This window comes from Hyperolius riggenbachi, chromosome 7 (assembly GCF_040937935.1).
Source record: "Hyperolius riggenbachi isolate aHypRig1 chromosome 7, aHypRig1.pri, whole genome shotgun sequence".
Taxonomy (NCBI): domain Eukaryota; kingdom Metazoa; phylum Chordata; class Amphibia; order Anura; family Hyperoliidae; genus Hyperolius; species Hyperolius riggenbachi.
The window spans coordinates 205,896,534-205,918,660 of NC_090652.1; the positions used below are offsets into that span (position 1 = coordinate 205,896,534).

The 22,127-nt window shown below is 42.0% G+C and overlaps 1 protein-coding gene across 2 annotated transcripts in view; it reads left to right on the forward strand.

The window, feature by feature from the left end:
* Nucleotides 1-22,127, forward strand: part of VPS8 (VPS8 subunit of CORVET complex) — a 457,588-nt gene that overhangs the window by 308,434 nt on the left and 127,027 nt on the right. For both annotated transcript variants that reach the window (XM_068245033.1, XM_068245032.1), the window contains exons 43-44: nt 11,556-11,725; nt 18,146-18,314. In XM_068245033.1, the coding sequence (XP_068101134.1) occupies nt 11,556-11,725; nt 18,146-18,314 (339 nt within the window). The remainder of the gene's footprint in view (nt 1-11,555; nt 11,726-18,145; nt 18,315-22,127) is intronic.

A 22,127-nucleotide genomic window follows, 5' to 3' on the forward strand; every position in this document is an offset into this window, starting at 1 on the left:
ACATATACAAAATGCATTTAAAATGGCTGAGCCAATATACAAAAGTTAAAAAACCGATGACATTTTACCACATCAATATGAAAAAACAGCCTGACAAAAACATGGTACAATAAATGTTATCAAAAGGCATGACATAAAGTGCTAAGCGGTGGAAAGGGGGGGGGGGGGGGGGAGGGAAGGAAACAGGAAGGGGGGGGAGGATCAGATGGGGAGACCCAAAAAGGGAATTATGTTCTTATGTCATATGTTAAGCTAATATCCATTTTTGAATTTAGGCCCGCTGGAATGCGTGTGCCCAATTTCCATATCCATAGGGCCTCCCGTTTAAGTAAATGTCTGTATAAGTCGCCTCCTCTAGGTGAGCGTACCACCCTCTCCACCCCCTGAAAAGTAAAACTAGTCATATCCCCCTGGTGTGCCCTCAGAAAATGTTTAGCCACACTGGAGACCTGAGTAATGAAGGCCTCATTCCTGATACATCTCCCTGATCCATTATAGTGCTCCGAGATCCGTTGCCTCAGAGGGCGGGTAGTGCACCCCACGTACTGCAGTTCACAAGCATCACAGGTGATAAGATAAACCACATTACTGGAATTACAGTTAATGTATTGTTTCATTTCAAATCTCTCACCTTTGGAGATCGATGCGATCTCCCGCGTTTGATTGTGGACACGACAGTACCTGCAGGTGCTGTACCCGCACCTATACGAACTCCTATAGCTTAGCCAAGTAGGTGCAGACCTAGAAGAACTAGAGAAAAGACTCGGGGAGAGACGGGTCCCCAAAGTGGGAGCACGTCGTGCGGTAAAGGCACAACCTTCGCCCAGTATCTTGCGGAGCCTGGGATCCGAGTGCAGGACCGGCAAATACTTTTTAACAATATTAACAATCTTGTTATATTCCAAACTATAAGGAGTAGAGAAAGTAAGCCTTCTTTTTTGCTCGGTCCTGCCTCCGGCCTTCAAGCACAACAAGTCCTGGCGTTTCTTGCGCTGTATCTGTTGTCTAGCTTTATATGTCAACTGTTTACTATAGCCCCGCTCCCAAAGTCTCTCCTCCACCACATCCAGCTCCTGCCCCAAAGCACAAGGATCTGAACAGTTCCTGGCAACTCTCACCATCTCACCATAAGGAATCGCCCTCAGAGTATGGCTCGGATGGCAACTTGATGCCAATAAAAGCGAATTGCCTGAGCACGCCTTTCTATAGGTTTTAGTGACAATTCCACCCAGCGTACAAGAGCCACTCAGAGTGAGATCAAGATAATCAATCTGGGTGGAATCATGACACATAGTAAAAGTTAAATTGAGATCGTTAGTGTTACAGTATGTCAGGAAACTGGGCAGGACGTCTTGGGGACCCCCCCATATCAGCAGCAGATCATCTATATATCTCCCATACCAAAAAATATAATCCAAAAAGGGGTTCTCCGCTCCAAAGATTCGGATATGTATAGGGCTGAAGCTTTGCGCCAGTTGGGGGATATAAAAACCTACCAGACTTTATCAGGGGACCCTACAACACAATTCCAGGCAGAGCTTAAGGAACTACTCAGTTCCGGTTTTTCTTCAGGAGTGTTTTCGGAAAAGGAGAGGGATTATCTTATGGTAAAGACACCAGTGATCCCTATTTTCCATCACCTCCCTAAGGTACACAAGCCTGATGTTCCCCCTAGGGGCCGCCCCATTGTGGCGGGCATCGGATCCCTGGGGGAACGTCTGGGCCAATGGGTGGATGCTTGTCTTCAACCCTTGGTACAACGGTTACCAGGGTACCTACGTGATACTACTCATGTTTTGAAAAGCCTCGACTCTCTGCAGTGGTTCGAACACTACACATGGGTTACGATGGATGTAACTGCACTTTATTCTTCTATCCCCCATGGTCTTGCCCTCAGAGCATTGGACTTTCATATCCGTAAATACAGCTCCCTTTCTGTGGTTACTGGGGACTTCCTCATGTCGGCGGTAGATTATCTTTTGACCCATAATTATTTTATGTTTGATGGGGTTTTCTATCTTCAGAGATGCAGAGCTTCTATGGGAGCTAAATTCTCCCCATCCCTGGCGAACCTGTTCATGGGATGGTGGGAGGAGCTCCGCATCTTTGGAGCGGAGAACCCCTTTTTGGATTATATTTTTTGGTATGGGAGATATATAGATGATCTGCTGCTGATATGGGGGGGTCCCCAAGACGTCCTGCCCAGTTTCCTGACATACTGTAACACTAACGATCTCAATTTAACTTTTACTATGTGTCATGATTCCACCCAGATTGATTATCTTGATCTCACTCTGAGTGGCTCTTGTACGCTGGGTGGAATTGTCACTAAAACCTATAGAAAGGCATGCTCAGGCAATTCGCTTTTATTGGCATCAAGTTGCCATCCGAGCCATACTCTGAGGGCGATTCCTTATGGTGAGATGGTGAGAGTTGCCAGGAACTGTTCAGATCCTTGTGCTTTGGGGCAGGAGCTGGATGTGGTGGAGGAAAGACTTTGGGAGCGGGGCTATAGTAAACAGTTGACATATAAAGCTAGACAACAGATACAGCGCAAGAAACGCCAGGACTTGTTGTGCTTGAAGGCCGGAGGCAGGACCGAGCAAAAAAGCCTTACTTTCTCTACTCCTTATAGTTTGGAATATAACAAGATTGTTAATATTGTTAAAAAGTATTTGCCGGTCCTGCACTCGGATCCCAGGCTCCGCAAGATACTGGGCGAAGGTTGTGCCTTTACCGCACAACGTGCTCCCACTTTGGGGACCCGTCTCTCCCCGATTCTTTTCTCTAGTTCTTCTAGGTCTGCACCTACTTGGCTAAGCTATAGGGGTTCGTATAGGTGCGGGTACAGCACCTGCAGGTACTGTCGTGTCCACAATCAAACGCGGGAGATCGCATCGATCTCCAAAGGTGAGAGATTTGAAATGAAACAATACATTAACTGTAATTCCAGTAATGTGGTTTATCTTATAACCTGTGATGCTTGTGAACTGCAGTACGTGGGGTGCACTACCCGCCCTCTGAGGCAACGGATCTCGGAGCACTATAATGGATCAGGGAGATGCATCAGGAATGAGGCCTTCATTACTCAGGTCTCCAGTGTGGCTAAACATTTTCTGAGGGCACACCAGGGGGATATGACTAGTTTTACTTTTCAGGGGGTGGAGAGGGTGGTACGCTCACCTAGAGGAGGCGACTTATACAGACATTTACTTAAGCGGGAGGCCCTATGGATATGGAAATTGGGCACACGCATTCCAGCGGGCCTAAATTCAAAAATGAATATTAGCTTAACATATGACATAAGAACCTAATTCCCTTTTTGGGTCTCCCCATCTGCTCCTCCCCCCCCCTTCCTGTTTCCTTCCCTCCCCCCCCCCCCCCCCCCCCTTTCCACCGCTTACCACTTTATGTCATGCCTTTTGATAACATTTATTGTACCATGTTTTTTGTCAGGCTGTTTTTTCATATTGATGTGGTAAAATGTCATCGGTTTTTTAACTTTTGTATGTTGGCTCAGCCATTTTAAATGCATTTTGTATATGTTGCTTTAAGTGGGCTGGCCCTGCCCGATGTGGGCGGGCGCCCGACTATTTAAACCCATGCTGACATTGTATATGCTGGCTATGATTAAGGAGCCTTCTAGAGCTCCGATACGCGTCAGCCTTTTTGTGTGCCTTTTGATGTATTAAATAAAGGAAGATACTTTTTACACCCACCCTCGGTGCAGCGGGACATCATTTCTTTATCTACATGTTCCTGAGGTCTGTGGTTCCTGCTCCCTTGGGATTGCAACAACGGTGGTAGTAGCGTTTCCACTCTCCTTTGCTAACTACAGATCACTGTTTTAAAAATAGGCGTCTGTGAATTAGCATGGCCAGATGAAAGCTATTTCTATGGAGCCAGAACTGTTTTATACCGACTTCCGCAAGCTGGAGCTCTTCCATCAGAGTGAATGGGAGAAAGCATCGCCCAGTGTGGTCTTCCTATCATACTGCTGCTTTATAGCTGCATTTGAGATTTTCATTTCTATTTTAAGAAAAGACAGTCTAGTATTTTGGATTGACTTTTCTCTTTGCTGGAGATCACCATTTACTGTCACTGTCACTTTTTCTTCCATTGATGAATAGGGTCCTAAAATCACTTAAATGTGCAGCAAAGAGAAGCAAAATGATGACGCTTATGTGTTATGCTGCTGGTTGAGCACACTTCCATATACATTGTTGATATAGTATGAAATTTTGATATTCCTTGTATGAATCCTGTTCAGTCAATCTGTGGTTAGCTATGTGTTTAATATACTAAACAGGTGCTCAATTCAGGGGTACTTTAATAAGTTGGGTGGCTGTTACCCATTTCACATTAAAAAAATAAATAAATATATATATATATATATATATATATATATCTCTCTCAATTTATAACATGAAAGATCAAAATAAAAGCAAGTGCCTCATGAACATTAAGGCCTTTTTTTTTTATTTATTGCGTTGACACATCCTGGCAAATGAATGCACCGCACCAAGTGTAAAAACTACTGAAAACTATAATTACTAGATTCAGTGGCGTAGCTACCGACCTCTGAGCCCCGATGCGGAATTTGGATCTGCCCCCCCCCCCCCCCACCTCTTTCCAACTAATTTGCGACAGAGGATGGGTGGGCTGGTAAGGTGGCATAGGGGGTAGAAACAGAGGCTAGTGGGCTAATGTGGGTGCAGGGGGGTAGAGACAGAGGCTGGTCAGGCTGGTAAGGGTGTATAGAGCATAGAGACAGAGGCTAGTGGGTTGGTGAGGGTGCAGATAAGTACAGACAGAGGCTAGAGGGCTGATGAAGGGGCAGGGGGATAGAGACAGAGGCTAGTGGGCTGATGAGGGGGCAGGGGGTAGAGACAGAGGCTAGTGGGCTGGTGAGGGGGCAGGGGATAGAGACTGAAGCTAGTGGGCTGGTGAGGGGGCAGGGGGGTAGAGACAAAGGCTGGTGAGAGGGCAGGGGGTAGAGACAGAGGATAGTGTGTTGGTGGGAGGGCAAGGGGTAGAGACAGTGTGGTGGGTTGGTGAGGGTGCAGATGGGTACAGACAGAGGCTAGTGAGCTGGTAAGTGTGCAGGGTGGTAGAGACAGAAGCTAGTGGACTGGTAAGGGGGCAAGGTTGTAGACTGAGGCTATTGGGCTGGTGAGGGTGCAGGAGGGTAGAGACAGAGGCTAGAGGGCTGGTGAGGGGGCATAGGAATAGAAATTGAGGCTAGTGGGCTGGTGAGGGGGCAGGGGGGTAGAGACGGAGGCAGGTGGGGGGGGGGGGAAGGGGGTAGAGACAGAGGCAAGTGGGCTGGTGAGGGAGCAGGAGGGTAGAGACAGAGGCTAGTGGTCTTGAAAGGGGGCGGGCAGGAGGGTTAGAGAGAGGCTAGTTGGCTGGTAAAGGGGCAGGGGGTAGAGACAGAGGCTAGTGGGCTGGTGGGGGGCAGGAGCAGGGGCCCAGTCGCAGTTGCGACCGCTGAGTCCCCTGTTCCTATGCCACTGAGCATATAAAAAATACACAGGATTACAAGTTTGGCAGAAACCTAAACCACCACAAATAACATGTTTCACACGGCTTTCTCGGGTATTTGGTGCAAATAAAACAACAAACAAACAAACAACATTTGTAAAGCGCTTTTCTCCCATAGGACTCAAAGCGCATATGTATGGCTCAGACCAGTAATTGGTTGAATTGTAAATTGAGGTACAGAGGAAAAATTCTACAAGTTGGCAAATGCCAAGCTAAACAGGTGGCTTTTCAGTATGGATTTTAATAGATCCAGGGATGGGGCTGCCTTTACTTGGAGTAGGTAGGGAGTTCCGAGGGTATCACATGACAGAAACATCTGGCTCCAACCAGTTTGAGGTGCTCTCTGGGAGTGACCAAGTTTATGGATCCTGCTGATTTAAGGTTGTGGGAGGTGTGGTATGGTTTCAGCAAGTCCTTCATGTATCTAGGGCCCAAATTGTGTAGGGATTTGAATATCAACAGTCCAATCTTGAAAAGTATTCTCCATTTTACAGGTAGCCAGTGCAGTGAGCAGATAATCAATGTATAGTGGTGAAGTTGGTTTGTTAGCAATTTGGCAGCAGCATTCTGTACTAATTTAGAAGGCCTGTATAGAGGGCATTGCAGTAATCCAGCTGTGATGAGATGAAGGTGCAAACTAGGGTTGGAAGATCCTCTGTGGGAATGAGTTACATTTTTGCATGTTTCCTGATTTGAAAGTAGGAATATTTGACTACAGCCAAGATTTGATTTCTGAAGCTCAATCCCCTATCAGTTATCACACCAAGGCTGCACACAAGGTGGGAGCTATTTATGGCTGAATTCCACATACATTGAACACATTGGTTTTGATTTAGAGGAGCGTTGTTTTGATGCCACACACTGGCTTTGGACAACAAGGCCCTTAGTTTTGTCAGAATTCAATTTCAATCAGTTGCCATTCATCCACTCTTGTAGCTAAGAAAGAATTTATTTTTCGAGCAGGGTCAGTTTCACCAGGTTTGACGGTCAACTATAGCTGAGTGCCATTGGCACAGCAGTGGTACATTACGCCATATTGTTGGATAATTTTACTGAGTGGTAAAATGCAGATTTTAAATAGCAAAGGGGATAGCATTTAGCTTTGTGGCACTTGCAGGGTTGTTCCTAGGGATGCGTTATGTGTTCTGTCAGTCAAGAAAGATCTGAACCACTGGAGAACTAAGCCACTGATGCCACAGTACTCATGCAATCTGTTGAGCTAGATTTCATGGTCAAATGTATCAAAAGCTGCTCAGTGATCCAACAGGATTAGGATGGAGCTCCCCCTCTGTCCCTTGCCATGAGCAGATTATTGCAGACCTGGATGAGGGCTGTTTCACAGCTGTGGTGTTTCCTAAAGCCAGATTGTAGAGGGTCCAAATGCTGTTTGCTGAGAGCCAGGCTTGAAATTGCAGATAGTCAGCCTTTTCAATAACTTTGCCTAAAAAGGGGAGGTTGGAGACAGGTCTGTAGCTGCTCCTTGCATCTGGATCCATGGAAGTTTCTTTGAGAAGGGGCTTGATGACTTATTCTTTTAGAGATGTAGGAAAACCTCCCTGCTTGCTAAGAACAAATAACTATTTTGTGAAATGCTGGTCCAAATAGGTCAGGGCATTTCAGCATGAACTTAGTTGGTCCAGGATCCAGGTTGCAGGTTGTCTGGCGAAGGTGACGGAGGGTGTTTGAGATCTCTTCTTCACTAATTCCTTTGAAATCAGTTTGGTGTTGGGTTATTCTTACATCGATTAGTAGGTGTTGTATAAGTCTTAGGTGCTGTAGATTGAATGAGAGGCCGTATAGAAGACACTCTGTCAGAAAAGTAGGAGGCAATTTTCTCACATAGGTCCTTTGAGGGATTAATGCTAGGTTTTTAAAACACTCATTACTCCTGTTATTGGAACTGATCTCTGAGGAGTTTTGCAGTGGAGAAGTATATTTACCTGCTTCAGCACTGCATCAGGCCTCCTCTGTTTTTACCAGCAGCCTCAAGCTCTGTACAGGCAATTCCTTACTTACACACATGTTCCGGGAGGTTGCTTGTAAGTTTTGTTTGTAAGTTGAGTCATGCGTCATGCTTTGTGAAACATGGATAAATGACTTACCTTTGGAGAACTCTGGATTTAAACACATAGTAGTAACACAATTTTTGGTTGTTTTCAATTGGTTTTAATTTTAGTTGAAACTGCTTGCAACAATTTATACAATACTGTAACGTGTAGCAATAAAAGTATGTGATAAAAACAGTACAGTACTGCATCGAGACAACTTTGTATGAATGAAACCTCATAATTTGGTCATTTGTAAGTAAGGGATTGTCTGTACTTGTATACCGCCAGCTCCTGAACACAAGACATGCATTGGCAGCCAGAGGTATGCAAGCAGAGGCTGCCATGATGAACAGAGGAGATGCTACACAGCATGGGAACAGATAAATATAACACTGCTCAGCTGAGCTACCCTTCTGAAAAGACAGGAGGAGCAGGACCCCATACCCCCTCCCCAGCTATGTCATAGGAGCTATAGTTATGCCAGGGAAAGCGAGTGCGTCCTACAAAATGCATTGTTTGTAGTGCTTTTATAAACTTTTGCCAAACAGGTTTGTTTTCCCTGCAGGAGATAAGTGATTTTTACTTGCACTCTTGTCTCCTACTTATTTATATACAGTTTTATGTCCCCGATGACCTGGTGTGCTTTTCTTTTGTTTTGAGTTGTACTGATGAAACTCTGTAAAAATTAATAGTCTGTAAATGTTCTAAAAACCAGCAGTGCTAGATATATGCCTTGCTTTTCAGGGACATAAAATAATGAGATGTATGATCATCTTCCTTTCTTCTTGGTTTTGGAAGGACAAGTGTAGAGAAAACTGCCTATTGCTATATAGAAACAAACATTCTGGATCAGAAAGGCTGAAGAGAGCAAAGGAAGTTGATGATACTACTGAACTGAAAAGTTATGTTTTCTGATACAATGGATAGTCTGGTAACTGGATGTGTTTTATTAACCTATTTTGGTTCCTGGACGTAGAAACTACGTCCAGGAACCATGCGCGCGTGCACGCGTGCTCCCGCCCCGCGGTTCGTTAGCCAGGCAATCAGTGAATCGGGCTATGGTGCCCGATCACTGATTCCTCTCCCCCGCTGAAAAAGCGACAGCTTCTCTCTGCGCTTTTTCTGGCGGTTGCCTCCCCCATGCAACTCTCTAAGCGTATGTTACGCTTAGAGTGACGTCATGTAAACAAACTCATGGCCGTCATCTTGTGGCCAAAAAGTAAAACTACAACTAAAAGTAAAAAAAATAAAAATCAACACACATTTACATTATAAACCTATTGTTTCCATCCCACCCTCCCAAAAATACCCAAATAAAATGTTTAATATAAAAAAAAAAATTACAATAAAAAAAAAACATGTAAATATTTACCTAAGGGTCTAAACTTTTTAAATATCAATGTAAAGATGAAATATTTCTATATTTTTTTTTATTTTAAACTTGTAAATAGTGATAGATGCAAAACAGAAAAAATGCACCTTTATTTCCAAATAAAATATTGTCGCCATACATTGTGATAGGGACATAATTTTAACTGTGTAATAACCGGGACATGTGGGCAAATACAATACGTGAGTTTTAATTATGGAGGCATGTATTATTTTAAAACTATAATGGCAGAAAACTGAGAAATAATTAATTTTTTCCATTTTTTTCGTATTCTTCCTGTTAAAATGCATTTACAGTAAAGTGGCTCTTAGCAAAATGTACCCCCCCAAAGAAAGCCTAATTGGTGGCGGTAAAAACAAGATATAGATCAGTTCATTGTGATAAGTAGTGATAAAGTTATAGGCTAATCAATGGGAGGTGAACATTGCTCAAGTGAAAACGACGGAACGCGAATGGGTTAATGTCCCACTGCAAAGTTTAACAAACAGCAAAGCGGAATGGAGTCTGAGGAAGGCTTCTTAGCCGATAGCTTACTCCTTTTCTTTTAAGATAGCCAATAAATGGTATCATCCTGATTTAAAACTTATTTCTTTTACTGATAGCTAACACAGTACAATGCTCTGCTATATTTTCAAACAACAAAAGCAATAATAACACTGCTGTGGGACTAGTAACCATTTCTGATGACAGGCAGAGGTAGTATATAGTTTTATTTTAGCTCTGGGACACTAAAAGACTGTGTGAAACACTGTGTCATTCAGCTGAGACAGAAAAATATTTTTATCTTATTTTTACAGGTATTAAGCAGAAAATAAAACTGGAGATTCTCAAAATAGTCATTACAAAGGAGTAGGAAGATAAATACAGTACCATTATCAGCAATAACCAACTCCAGTCCTTGAGGGCCATATGCATGCCAGTGTTTAGGATGGACTGAGAAAAGGAGAAATGTGTTCTACTTGATGAACCACAACTTTTCTGATTCAGTGCCACAAATTCATTTTAGCTTTGCCAAAAATGTGTGAGGACCTCGGCCCTTGAGGGCAGGAGTTGGACATTCCTGGTTGTTCTCATCTTTTTTTTTTTCAGGTTTCCTTTAAGGGGAACTGAAGTGACAGTGATATGGTGGCTGCCATATTTATCTCCTTTTAAACAATACCAGTTGCCTGGCTGTCCTGCTGATCTATTTGGCTACAATAGTGCCAGAATCACAGCAGAAACAAGCATACAGCTAATTTTGATAGATCTGACAATAATATCAGAAACGCCTGATCTGCTGCATGCTTGTTCAGGGGCTATAGCTAAAAGTATTAGAGGCAGAGGATCAGCAGGATAGCCAGGTAACTGGTATTGCTTAAAAGGAAATAAATATGACAGCCTCCATACCTCTCTCACGTCAGTTGCCCTTTAAAGTAAACAATGAATATGGCCCCTTGCAAAAGGGTGCTTGTGCAAACACCAAGTCTTATCCTTTTCTCCGTTTTTGTATGGCTGTGTAATCTGCGCTGTCTGGAGCTTGATGCAGTAGGACAGCCATATTTCTTATATCACTGCACTCGTGCTAGAAATCCCTGCCCACTTGCCTTCCACACAGCAAGGATACAATGGGCATGGATTTATTGCTCTATGTGGACTGGGATGTCAAGAATATATTGTGGCTCTCCTTTCAAATCAAGCTTACGGCAGCAGCTCTGACAGGTAGGATTGCTTGGAGCTTTACAAATGAGATTACATTGTTATACCAATGAGGAGGAAGAGAGAGGGGAAATATTCAGTACAGACACCATTCTACATTTAGCCATAATCACTTTATTACTTCAGTGTCTTGTCAGGTTCACTTTAATATTTTTATTAGCTTATAGCTCATCATGTGATTCTAACCAGAGCTACAACAAACAGCAAGGGTCTCCTTCAGGTTTGCATGCATTTGTCTATATGCATATAGTGTCAACCATAGCACTCTTCCTACAGACAGCAGTACATTACTGATAAAAAATCTCTTGCTCACCCACATTTTCCTGTGACTGTTTCACTATAAGAATGTATTTTTTACTATATAGACCTCACAGTTGTAATTCAAATTTTGTAAACTTATAAAAATATGTTGAAAGTAAATGCAGTTGTATCCCGTGGATTGGATAACACTCGGGGGCAGTTTCCGTTACATTTTCTGCGCACAATTTCACATAGCAATGTATTTCAATTGGCCTGTTTCCATTGTATCCAGAATCTGTATGCAGAAAAAAACTGCACAGCAGTGTTGTCAGTTTGTGCAGACTGCATGTGATTCTATGTCCATTTTTTACATTTGTGTGGTTTTTTATGTCAATAGAAACTAGAAAAAAGAAAAAAAATACAAAAACTAGCTTTTATGCATGCAAATTTGCATGTAAAAACTGCACATAATGGTAAGCGCATTCGCATGCACTTTCACATCCAGAAAATAGCATGCAAATTTGCATGCTTTTTGTGGAAATGGGTCCTAAATTTGTGTTGGAATTTTCTTTCTGTGGGTAACCCATTTCTGGATTTGTTGTGGGAATTATTAATGATTTCACTTTTTATGTATACAGACTCTACTGGAAACAACTACAAGCTTGTTGAACCAGGATTTGCACTGGTCGCTGAGAAACCTCAAATCCTCTATTACTAAGGGTCTTACGCCAAAGCAGGACCATTGCTGTATCTGCCTCCAGCAGTACAAGAAGAGACAAGAGGGCCCAGATGAAGTCCTCATTTTCAGGTAATTTTTTTTATTTAGCAGTATGGGTTCATACACAATTTTAACTTAGGTGGCCAAAAACAATTGTTCAAGATCATTTTTTGGCACTTTTTCCGAATGTGTGCAGGTGTCCTCTAATATACACTGTCAGCTTGTTACCACGTAGTTATGAAATTCTGCTTCACTTGTCTTTCCTCTCCCCTCTTCATAGAGCATAAGACACTGATTGACAAAGGGGGCCTGATGCACAAAGCTTTTGTGTGCGCTGATGGCATATAAAACTTATTGTGGTGGTACGGCGTTCTGGAAATAGCACCACGTGTGCTACTCACAGTGTAAATGTTTGATGCATTCAATGCATATGTTGTACCTATTTAGTTTGTTGTGGTCAGCCAACAATGCACTTAATGGGAATGGTTGTTATGCACAGCGGCCTATGCTGTTTAATAGTGCGGTAGCCACACGTGGTTTCTTTATAGGAATTTATGTGTAAAGCTTTCAAAGCCTTGTAAGGTTTTATTGTCAACCTCTGGATCAACTGGAATATGTAAGGGTGCAGGACTGTGATTTACCAATTTTTCTGGCTGAAATTGATGCACTGATGTATTTTTTTAACCAAACTATGTTAAAGAACACTTAGCTTGCAGGAGAACTTTGGTGTCGATCACATAGGTAATGAGTAAAAACTTTGCTAACTGGGACATGCCTATCTCTAAAATACCTAATGCAGAGAGCCTAATTTATCAAGACAAGTGCACAGAAAGCTGTACCACTAATTAGACAGTTAGGTTTCAGCTGTTTAATATTAGAAGCATTCTATTTTTAGCTAATTTAGCTAATTTATCAAAACAAGTGCACAGAAAGCTGGGGGAAGCCTACGAATCCTAATGAGGCTTCCCACACCGTCCTCTGTCCCACGGGGGTCTTGCTGCAGCCCTCCGAACAGCCGGCGACAGACCCGACTGTAGATTCAATATTTACCTTTGCTGGCTCCAGCGGGGGCGCTGTGGCTGCTTTCGGCTCAGAAATAGACGGAAATACCCGATCTCCGTCGGGTCCGCTCTACTGCGCAGGCGCCGGAAACTTGCGCCTGCACAGTAGAGCAGACCCGACGGCGATCAGGTATTTCCGCCTACTTCGGAGCCGCCAGAGCGCCTGCGCAGGAGCCGGGAAGGTAAATATTGACGTCACCGCTGCACGGAGGGCTGCAGCGAGACCCCTGAGGGACGGAGGACGGCGTGGGAAGCCTCATTAGGATGCGGAGGCTTCCCCCACCCAAGGTGAGTACCCCCCAGGGGACGTTTTGACGTTACAGTTCCTCTTTAATTCATCTCCTGTCTTTAATAACGATTCTGTGCTGCTTTTACTGTTATCACCATGGTGATAGAGTATTTAGTATTCACTACCTCAGGAAAACCTTAAAATAGGGATTCTGTCCTTAAGTTAAGGAGTGGTTTCTAAATTAAGGTGGCCATACATCAGGCGACTTGGCAGCCAATAAACCATCCAATTAAATTATTATAATCGAATTGGATGAAAATTGGGGCTGCCAAGTGCATGCCCGATTGACAAATCGACCAATTTCAGGACGTAAATTGGTCGCATGGTCGATCGCGCATGCTGCAAGATGTCGGGCCAAAGTTGTTGGTCGGGAGTGTGGCGGTACAGCGGACGATTACTGAACAAGCGACAAGACAACAAAACCCCCGCTGCAATGTAGAAATGTTACCCCCCTGGTGCATTTATACGTTACCTGCCCTGTAGCCACCTCCGCGCGATGTCCCGCAACCTCCGGGTGGCTGTCCGTACACGCTGCTGGCGCCTAGCGTCTGACGTCAGACACTATGCGCCTATGTCAGACGCTAAGCGCCAGTAGCATGTACGGAGAGCCGCTTGGAGGTTACAGACACCGTGCGGAGGCTGCTACAGGACAGGTAATGTATGAATGCACACACGGCGGGGGGGACATTTTACATTGGAGGAGCGGTGGTGCCGAATACCTGAAGACTAATCAGATTCGATTAGAGATAAATTTGTCTCTTTTTTTTTAATCTGCCCATAATTGTTAGGTCTATGGGCACCTTGCTTGCTTGATTGTTAGCCGCTAGATAAATGAATGGGAACTCCTTCCCATTCATTGATTTAAGTCCTCGTGTTAATGGAAGTAGTAATACTACTCATACGGAAGTAAGCTGCGACGACATCTTGTGGCCAAATAGTAAAATCACGTCTACATTTTTTTCAATAAAGGACCATTCTTACATTACAAATTAACCCCTGACATCCCACACTCCCCAATAGTTACCCCCCAAAAAATTTGAAGAAAAAAAAATTAAAACTTTTTTTACATATAAAAAAAATACTTACCTTAGGGATATAATAAAATAGAAAATAGTTACCTTAGGGACTGAACTTTTTTAAACCTGAACTGAACATAATATTAAAACAAACAGTTTCACTTACCTGGGGGCTTCTGCATGCCCCCAGTATCCATCCTATCCCGCGCTGGTCCTACACCATCCTCCATTCTCCCGCCCACAGCTAGTTTCGGTTTCACTGACAGGCCACTGCGCCTGTGTGGCTCTGGCTACGCGTATCCTTCTTTGTGTTTCAGTCCACAATAGTGCTATTGCAGATGGGAATGCGGAAAAAGGATATACTTGGCAGGGCTGCGCATGCGCAGTGGCCCCTCGACTTACGAGTTGAGGAAGGAAACTAGTTGGCAGCGGGGAACGGAGGATAGTGGAGGACCGGCGTGGGACAGGTCGACTGTTGGGGGTTTGCAGAAGACCCAGGTAAGTGAAACTGTTTGTTTTAATATGTATGTCAAGAGGGTATATTACTATTACTTTATAAATTATGGACTTTTAGGTAATGTAATTAATTATGTAATTAGGGATGAACACACAACTGAAAGATGCACCTTTATTTCCAAATAAAATATTGGCGCCCTACATTATACTAGGGAAAAAATGTAAACCTTGCAATAACCGGGACAAATATGCAAATAAAATGTGTGGGTTTTAATTACGTTAGCATATATTATTTTAAAACTATAATGGCTGAAAACTGAGAAATAATGAATTTTTTCCAGGTTTTCCTTATTTTAGAGTAAAATAATTCTTAGCAAAAAGTACCCCCCAAAGAAAGCCTAATTGGTGGAGAAAAAAACAAGATATAGATTGTTTAGTTGTGATAAGTAGCAATAAAGTTATATGTGAATAAATGGAAGGAGCACTGACCGATGAAAATTGCTCTGTTTTTTTTAAGGGGAAAACCCTTGGAGGTGAAGTGGTTAAAATAAAGACAGCATTCTAAAGTTAAAGACAGGCTGTTAATTCACAGAGAGGGATGCATGTGATAACAACTGTAAAGTGTGTGAGGAGTTTTCACCTGGCCTGAGCTGTCGTTAAGTGGAGTGTTACTACATACTGTAATGGGCTGCTTTAATTTTTACTAGTTTATGCAGAAGGGGACTCTGTATAGAGAGAAATATACATAGCAGGAACACAGAGAGGGAGGGAGGGAGGGAGAGAGAGGGAGAGAGACACCACACACGCACGCACGCACGCACGCACGCACACACACACACACACACACACACACACACACACACACACACACCTTAAAGGAATACTTAAGTCAAAAAAAAAAAATGACATTTACTCACCTGGGGCATCCCTCAGCACCCCGAAGCTGGATGGTGCCCTCGCAGCCCCGCTCCGATCGTCCTGTCCCCGCCGGCGGCTACTTCCGGTTCGGCGACAGCCGCCGACAGGCTGGGAACGCGGCTGATTTTCCGCGTTCCCAGCCGCTGCTATCACTCTCTATGCTGCTATAGCGTATATATATACGCTATAGCAGCATAGAGAGTGATAGCAGCGGCTGGGAACGCGGAAAATCAGCCGCGTTCCCAGCCTGTCGGCGGCTGTCGCCGAACCGGAAGTAGCCGCCGGCGGGGACAGGACGATCGGAGCGGGGCTGCGAGGGCACCATCCAGCTTCGGGGTGCTGAGGGATGCCCCAGGTGAGTAAATGTCATTTTTTTTTTTTGACTTAAGTATTCCTTTAAGACATGTTTATACTTCACTAAAACAAAATGTTAACATTGCTGGTTTGCAGGGCAAATTATCAGATCATCTTGTAATTGAGTTATTTATGTACAAACAAAAGTAGACAAAGTTCTCTGCTCCCCCCTGGAGACAGTATAAGCTTTTCTGCATTGTTTGCACAAACTTAGTATAGCTCAAGTGAATATAATTTTAATGTGACAGTGGAAATCATAACAATTCACTTTTACATGAAGAAGTTTTAGTATTAATCTTTCCAGTAACGTGGAAACCATTTATATCTGTTTTATGTTTTGTTTTGTTTTTGCTGTTTTAATGCTTTAGACCATAGATGAAATTTGAGATTAATTCCACTTTAAATCCGCCCCCACCCCCTCAAAATAAAAGGTGGGGACTTTGTGAGTTCCACTTTGTATCATTATAGCTAAATCTAAGTAGGATTCAATATCTCCTCAATATTTGTTTTATTTGTTATTGCTCATGTGAAATGTTGTCAGCTGTGTTAATACTGTAGTAGAATAATGTGACATCCAGATAGAAGCAAGGACACTTCAGAAATTTGTTTGACGTTCTCGGGTTTTGTGACAGTAATTTTTTATTGTCGAATAAAAAAAATGTTATTGCCTGAAATGCCGCTCTTGTACCATGATTTACGTGAATTAGATTTGGCAATTTGTTGGGATGTTATGCTCCTACTGTTGTGACTCGTTCTTTACTCATTCTAAAAAGCATTCCAATAGCCTTTCAGGCAGAAAGAGCAACTTAGAGGAAATGTCACTGCTTTTACCGTCAGTTGTCCTTGTAACTTTTCACAAGCGACCCTATCTACCTGTGCCTCAGGGTCCAGTCCATTTACAGTTCTTTTATGAGAAGTGATTGGAGTTCTAGAGGAATGTGAGCAATATTTCTATTACACTTCATATGGTTCAGCAATTTTTGGTATATTTTTGGGTTCTGAAAACTACTACCCATCTTTGCAATGAAAATAGTTACCATATAAGAAATAGTTCACAAATCTACCTAGTAAAACAGGACCCTGTTGCTTTATTTATTAAGTTTAGTGAAAAATATATATGTATTTCAATTTTAATCAGAAAAAAATGAAATGTCCTAAATATTAATTTGGCATTTAGAATGGTAAATTGTTAAATAAAAGAAAGGCCTAGAAAAGATAGGATTATAGAGAACAAAAGGGCCTGCTTATTACTCCCCAAACCTGAGGACATTGTTATTTTAACGTTAGAGACTAGATTATTGGAATAATAGAGGTACTTTCTTCTGCTCTTACAACATCCACAGGTGTAGGTATAGGTGGAGCATGCGATCTGAACAAAAAAATAAGTTAGATACACATGGAGAGGGAAGGCTCTGGATCCCATAGAGCCTTCTCTGTCCTCTCCTTCCCCCTGCCACAGTCTACTGCCGGGCCCCGGTTAAGTTCTATGACCACCTTGGCCGGGAACCTCTTCAGCCCTCCTCTGGCAGCCTTTGTAAGTACTTGCATCCCTAAGTACTTCAAAGATGAGTGGATGTGTACCATGCATACGCGAGTCTGGGCTCATGTGTGTGCTTTCAAAGCACAGAAATTCAATGGGGGGCAGCGGTGATGTGAGGGGAAGGAGAGGACAGGGAAGGCTCTATGGGATCCAGAGCCTTCCCTCTCCATAGGTGAGATTCTAACTCATTTTTTTCAGATCACTTCAGTTTTGCTTTAAGGTGGTGGTGTCATCAAATTTCATCTATAGTCTAAAGCATTAAAATCAACATTAAATTAACAACTACACAACAAACAATCTGACTTGTTTTCAAGGGTTAACATTCATGTTTTACACTTCATTTAGCTGCTAATTGACACAGTGTAAACAAGGCAGAAAAGCTTCTACTATACCCAGGGGTAAGCAGATAACTTTATCTATTTTATTTGCTTACTAATTACTTCTCTAGGAGTACATTTGATAATTTGTCCTGCAGCTGGCAATATCATAATTCAGCTTCAGTGCTGTGCAAATATGGATTAAAAAGACATCAAAGCAGTAGTGATTCATATTCATTGTTTAAATGTGTTTAATGTTTGAGGTAAAAAAAATATTTGCATGACAACACCACTTTAAGGGGGTATTTGTAAAATGCCATATTTTTTTTAGCATATTGTTTTCATAGTAATTCTAACAAATATGCTAAAACATTACTTTATTGTTACTGCTAGTGGCAGGTCATTATGAATGCTAGTTTACAGTAAAAAAAAAAGTGTGGTTTCTAACTATTTTGTTTTCGTTTAGAAATATGTCATTATTTAGTATATTGTCTTTGCGTGTATAAATGTAACAGTGAAATATGTTAACATGTTAATTGTAAATTGTTCTGTCTTGTAGCTGTGGGCATTTATACCATTCTCTGTGCCTGGTGGGAAAGGACTGCAAAGTTGATACTGTTGGGCAGAGTCACTGGATTTGTTACCGCTGTCATTCAACTAGTAAAGGTCGGACAGGTCATCAGTCAGTTTCAGAAATGAAGAGAGGAAGGACAGTATCATTAGTTCAGGTAAGCAGTAGGTGGAAATTGTTTGCATAGGCTGTATATACATCAGAATAAGCACTCAGCACTGTGCACAGAGCAGGGGTAGTTCTCTGCAATTTTTAGCTCACTGTGCTATGTATCATCTCAGCCTTTCCCCTGAGAAAGAGTATCACAAAGAAGTAGTGTCCTATTAGTACTATTTGATACAAGGGAAGTTTAATTCAATCCTCATATAGTAGATCTAGTGTTTTGTTTTTATTTTGTGCAAGGTGTACTTTGAGAGAAAAAAACACAAAACTCCGGGCAGCAATAAATAGTCTTGTGCTAGCCCTCACCCAAAAGTAAGATCCTGTTTCTTTTATTGCTGCATGTGTATGGTCAGGTCTTTTATTCACAGCTTCCCAGACACCATGCACGTTCTTTAACAAAAAAGGTTTTTCTGCTGCCACAGTCTGCATTCAGTCTTTTCTTCATGCACGAAAAATTACATTATGTGGAAACCGTTCATTCCTATTACATGGGCTGCCTGTTCTAATGTGTTTGTCATTTTCTGTGCCTTTAGTCTCATGCTGGTGGCAGCACTATTTAACTTCTGTATGGAACGGTATTCACCAACAGATGTCTCTGTTTGCATTTTTAAGACATGCACTTCTTCAGCTCACCTGCGGGTGGAACATTGTGAGCATTCTGGACTGTCACAAGACCAGCATGCAGTACTGAACTGCTAGATCATTGTGCTGGTAGCTTTTTGAATCTGGCCATCGATTCCTTGTTCCCTGTTCCTGATTATCTGACTTCATGGTATTGACTCTCTGCCTGTCTGACTACTCTCTTGCTTCCTGTGTATTATTTCATGTTCTGGTTTTGATCCTATGCCTGTCCCAACGACTCGCTTGCCTGCCGTAGAGTTTATACGTTAATGTGCATATTGTGTGGATTTGTGCTCTATGCTTGTATATTTGCCTTGTATATATCTGCTTAGTTAGCAAATTAGGGTTGTTATGCTGGGATCTGTGGTGCATCATGTGTTTTGGCTGTGTGTTGTCATAAGTATATATACTTTATGTATTGCATTCTTGTAGATAAACACATTCATTTACGTTATTGTTCTGACCTCGGTATTTCCTGCAAAGTGAGCTTCTGTTCCAGTTTAGTCACGATAATTGAATGCACCGATCTTTACAGCGTTATTTTGAAGGATGTCAGTGGGGTTGAACTGAACAGGAGCAGTTCTCAAGACAATCCAAAATGTGCAAAAGCAACAGCAGAGTGACAGATTTACTCTACCAAGGCAGCTTGATTTAATAATCTCTTTTTTGAGTAGTGCTGATTATAGGTGCAGGGGACTCTATGTCAGGAAAAACCATTGCATGTCATTCAGCATATAATGAGGAGCTTGATTTACACTAGGTAAATGACTATCCCTATCACAGACTTGCTTGATAAGTTTTGCCAGTTGGAAATCTTTGTTACTTTGGGATAAAAAGAAAAAAAGTGAGTGCTGAAAGGTTATGACTCTTGCATTGAGCCACAGTTTGAGGTTTAAATCCCACCTGAGACAACGTTGGCCTGGAATTTGTAAGCTTTTGCCCATATTCACATGAGTTTCCTCCTGCATCTCAGAAAGCATACTGGTAGGATAATTGGCATTCCTTATAAATATACCCCAGAATGAGTTGGGAACTTTGTGATGGCCGTATACGCTAACCAATTGATTTAAAGAGACACTGAAGCGAAAAAAAATATGATATAATGACTTGGTTGTGTAGTATGGCTAATTACTAGAACATTAGTAGCAAAGAAAATATTCTCATTTTTTTATAATATTGCATCATTCTCTAATATTTGCAGTTTACACACTACTCCGCATTCTAAATGATTTTACAGAGCAGGCTAGTGAACTTTTGAACGGTTCGCTGCAGAAAAAAACCCAATACAGTGCCAGACACTTGAGATAATAAGCTTCAGAAGACAGAACTCTCTGCGACTTTGTAAGTCGTGGAGCTCAATGGCTCTATTGCATAGAGAACTGGAGTTTCTTAACTCTTCCTGTAGGGAAACAATATTAGACTTATGTCTCTGCTCCTAATGTTTTATTTCTTAGCTGTACTACACATACAAATCATCATATCATAATTTTTTTTTCCGCTTCAGTGTCTCTTTAAAGCTGGCCATATACTTACGGATTGGCACCCTGTGTGGCAAAAGATTGCTACCAGACACAGCACATTGATTTTCAATAGAGTCCAGCAGGGAATCTTTTGAAATTCGATTGAACCGCAGTGTTGCACTGTTCAGTGTTTGAATGAATGAGAGAGCCAGAACAATGGCAGATTCTAATCTATGCACAGCTACTTCTGCACGTATATTTGCACTCTCTGGACACTTCAAATTACATGCAACGCAGTAAGTGTGAAAGTATTCTGGTGCTTACCAATTCTGTGATTATTTAATGATTTTTTCAACCTATATTGTGGTTTTATAGTTAACCACTTGAGGACCTAGGGCTTTACCCCCCTTAAGGACCGGCCACTTTTTTTCCATTCAGACCACTGCAGCTTTCACGGTTTATTGCTCGCTCATACAACCTACCACCTAAATGAATTTTGGCTCCTTTTCTTGTCATTAATAAAGCTTTCTTTTGGTGCTATTTAATTGCTCCTGCGATTTTTACTTTTTATTATATTCATCAAAAAAGACATAAATTTTGGCAAAAAAATGATTTTTTGAACTTTCTGTGCTGACATTTTTCAAATAAAGTAAAATTTCTGTATACATGCAGCACGAAAAATGTGGACAAACATGTTTTTGATTAAAAAAAACCCATTCAGCCTATATTTATTGGTTTGGGTAAAAGTTATAGCGTTTACAAACTATGGTGCAAAAAGTGAATTTTCCCATTTTCAAGCATCTATGACTTTTCTGACCGCCTGTCATGTTTCATGAGGGGCTAGAATTCCAGGATAGTATAAATACCCCCCAAATGACCCCATTTTGGAAAGAAGACATCCCAAAGTATTCACTGAGAGGCATAGTGAGTTCATAGAAGATATTATTTTTTGTCACAAGTAAGCGGAAAATGACACTTTGTGACAAAAAAAAAAAAAAAGTTTCCATTTCTTCTAACTTGCACCCAAAAAAAAATGAAATCTGCCATGGACTCACCATGCCCCTCTCTGAATACCTTGAAGTGTCTACTTTCCAAAATGGGGTCATTTGTGGGGTGTGTTTACTGTCCTCACATTTTGGGGGGTGCTAATTTGTAAGCACCCCTGTAAAGCCTAAAGGTGCTCATTGGACTTTGGGCCACTTAGCGCAGTTAGGGTGCAAAAAAGTGCCACACATGTGGTATTGCCGTACTCAGTACAAGTAGTATAATGTGTTTTGGGTTGTATTTTTACACATACCGATGCTGGATGGGAGAAATATCTCTGTAAATGACAATTTTTTAATTTTTTTTACACACAATTGTCCATTTACAGAGATCTTTCTCCCACTCAGCATGGGTATGTGTAAAAATACACCCCAAAACACATTATACTACTTCTCCTGAGTACGGCGATACCACATGTGTGGCACTTTTTTGCACCCTAACTGCGCTCAGGGGCCCAAAGTCCAATGAGTACCTTTAGGATTTCACAGGTCATTTTCAGACATTCGTTTTCAAGACTCCTCACGGTTTAGGGCCCCTAAAATGCCAGGACAGTATAGGAACCCCACAAATGACCCCATTTTAGAAAGAAGACACCCCAAGGTATTCCGTTAGTAGTACAGTGAGTTCATAGAAGATTTTATTTTTTGTCACAAGTTGGCGGAAAATGACACTTTCTGAAAAAA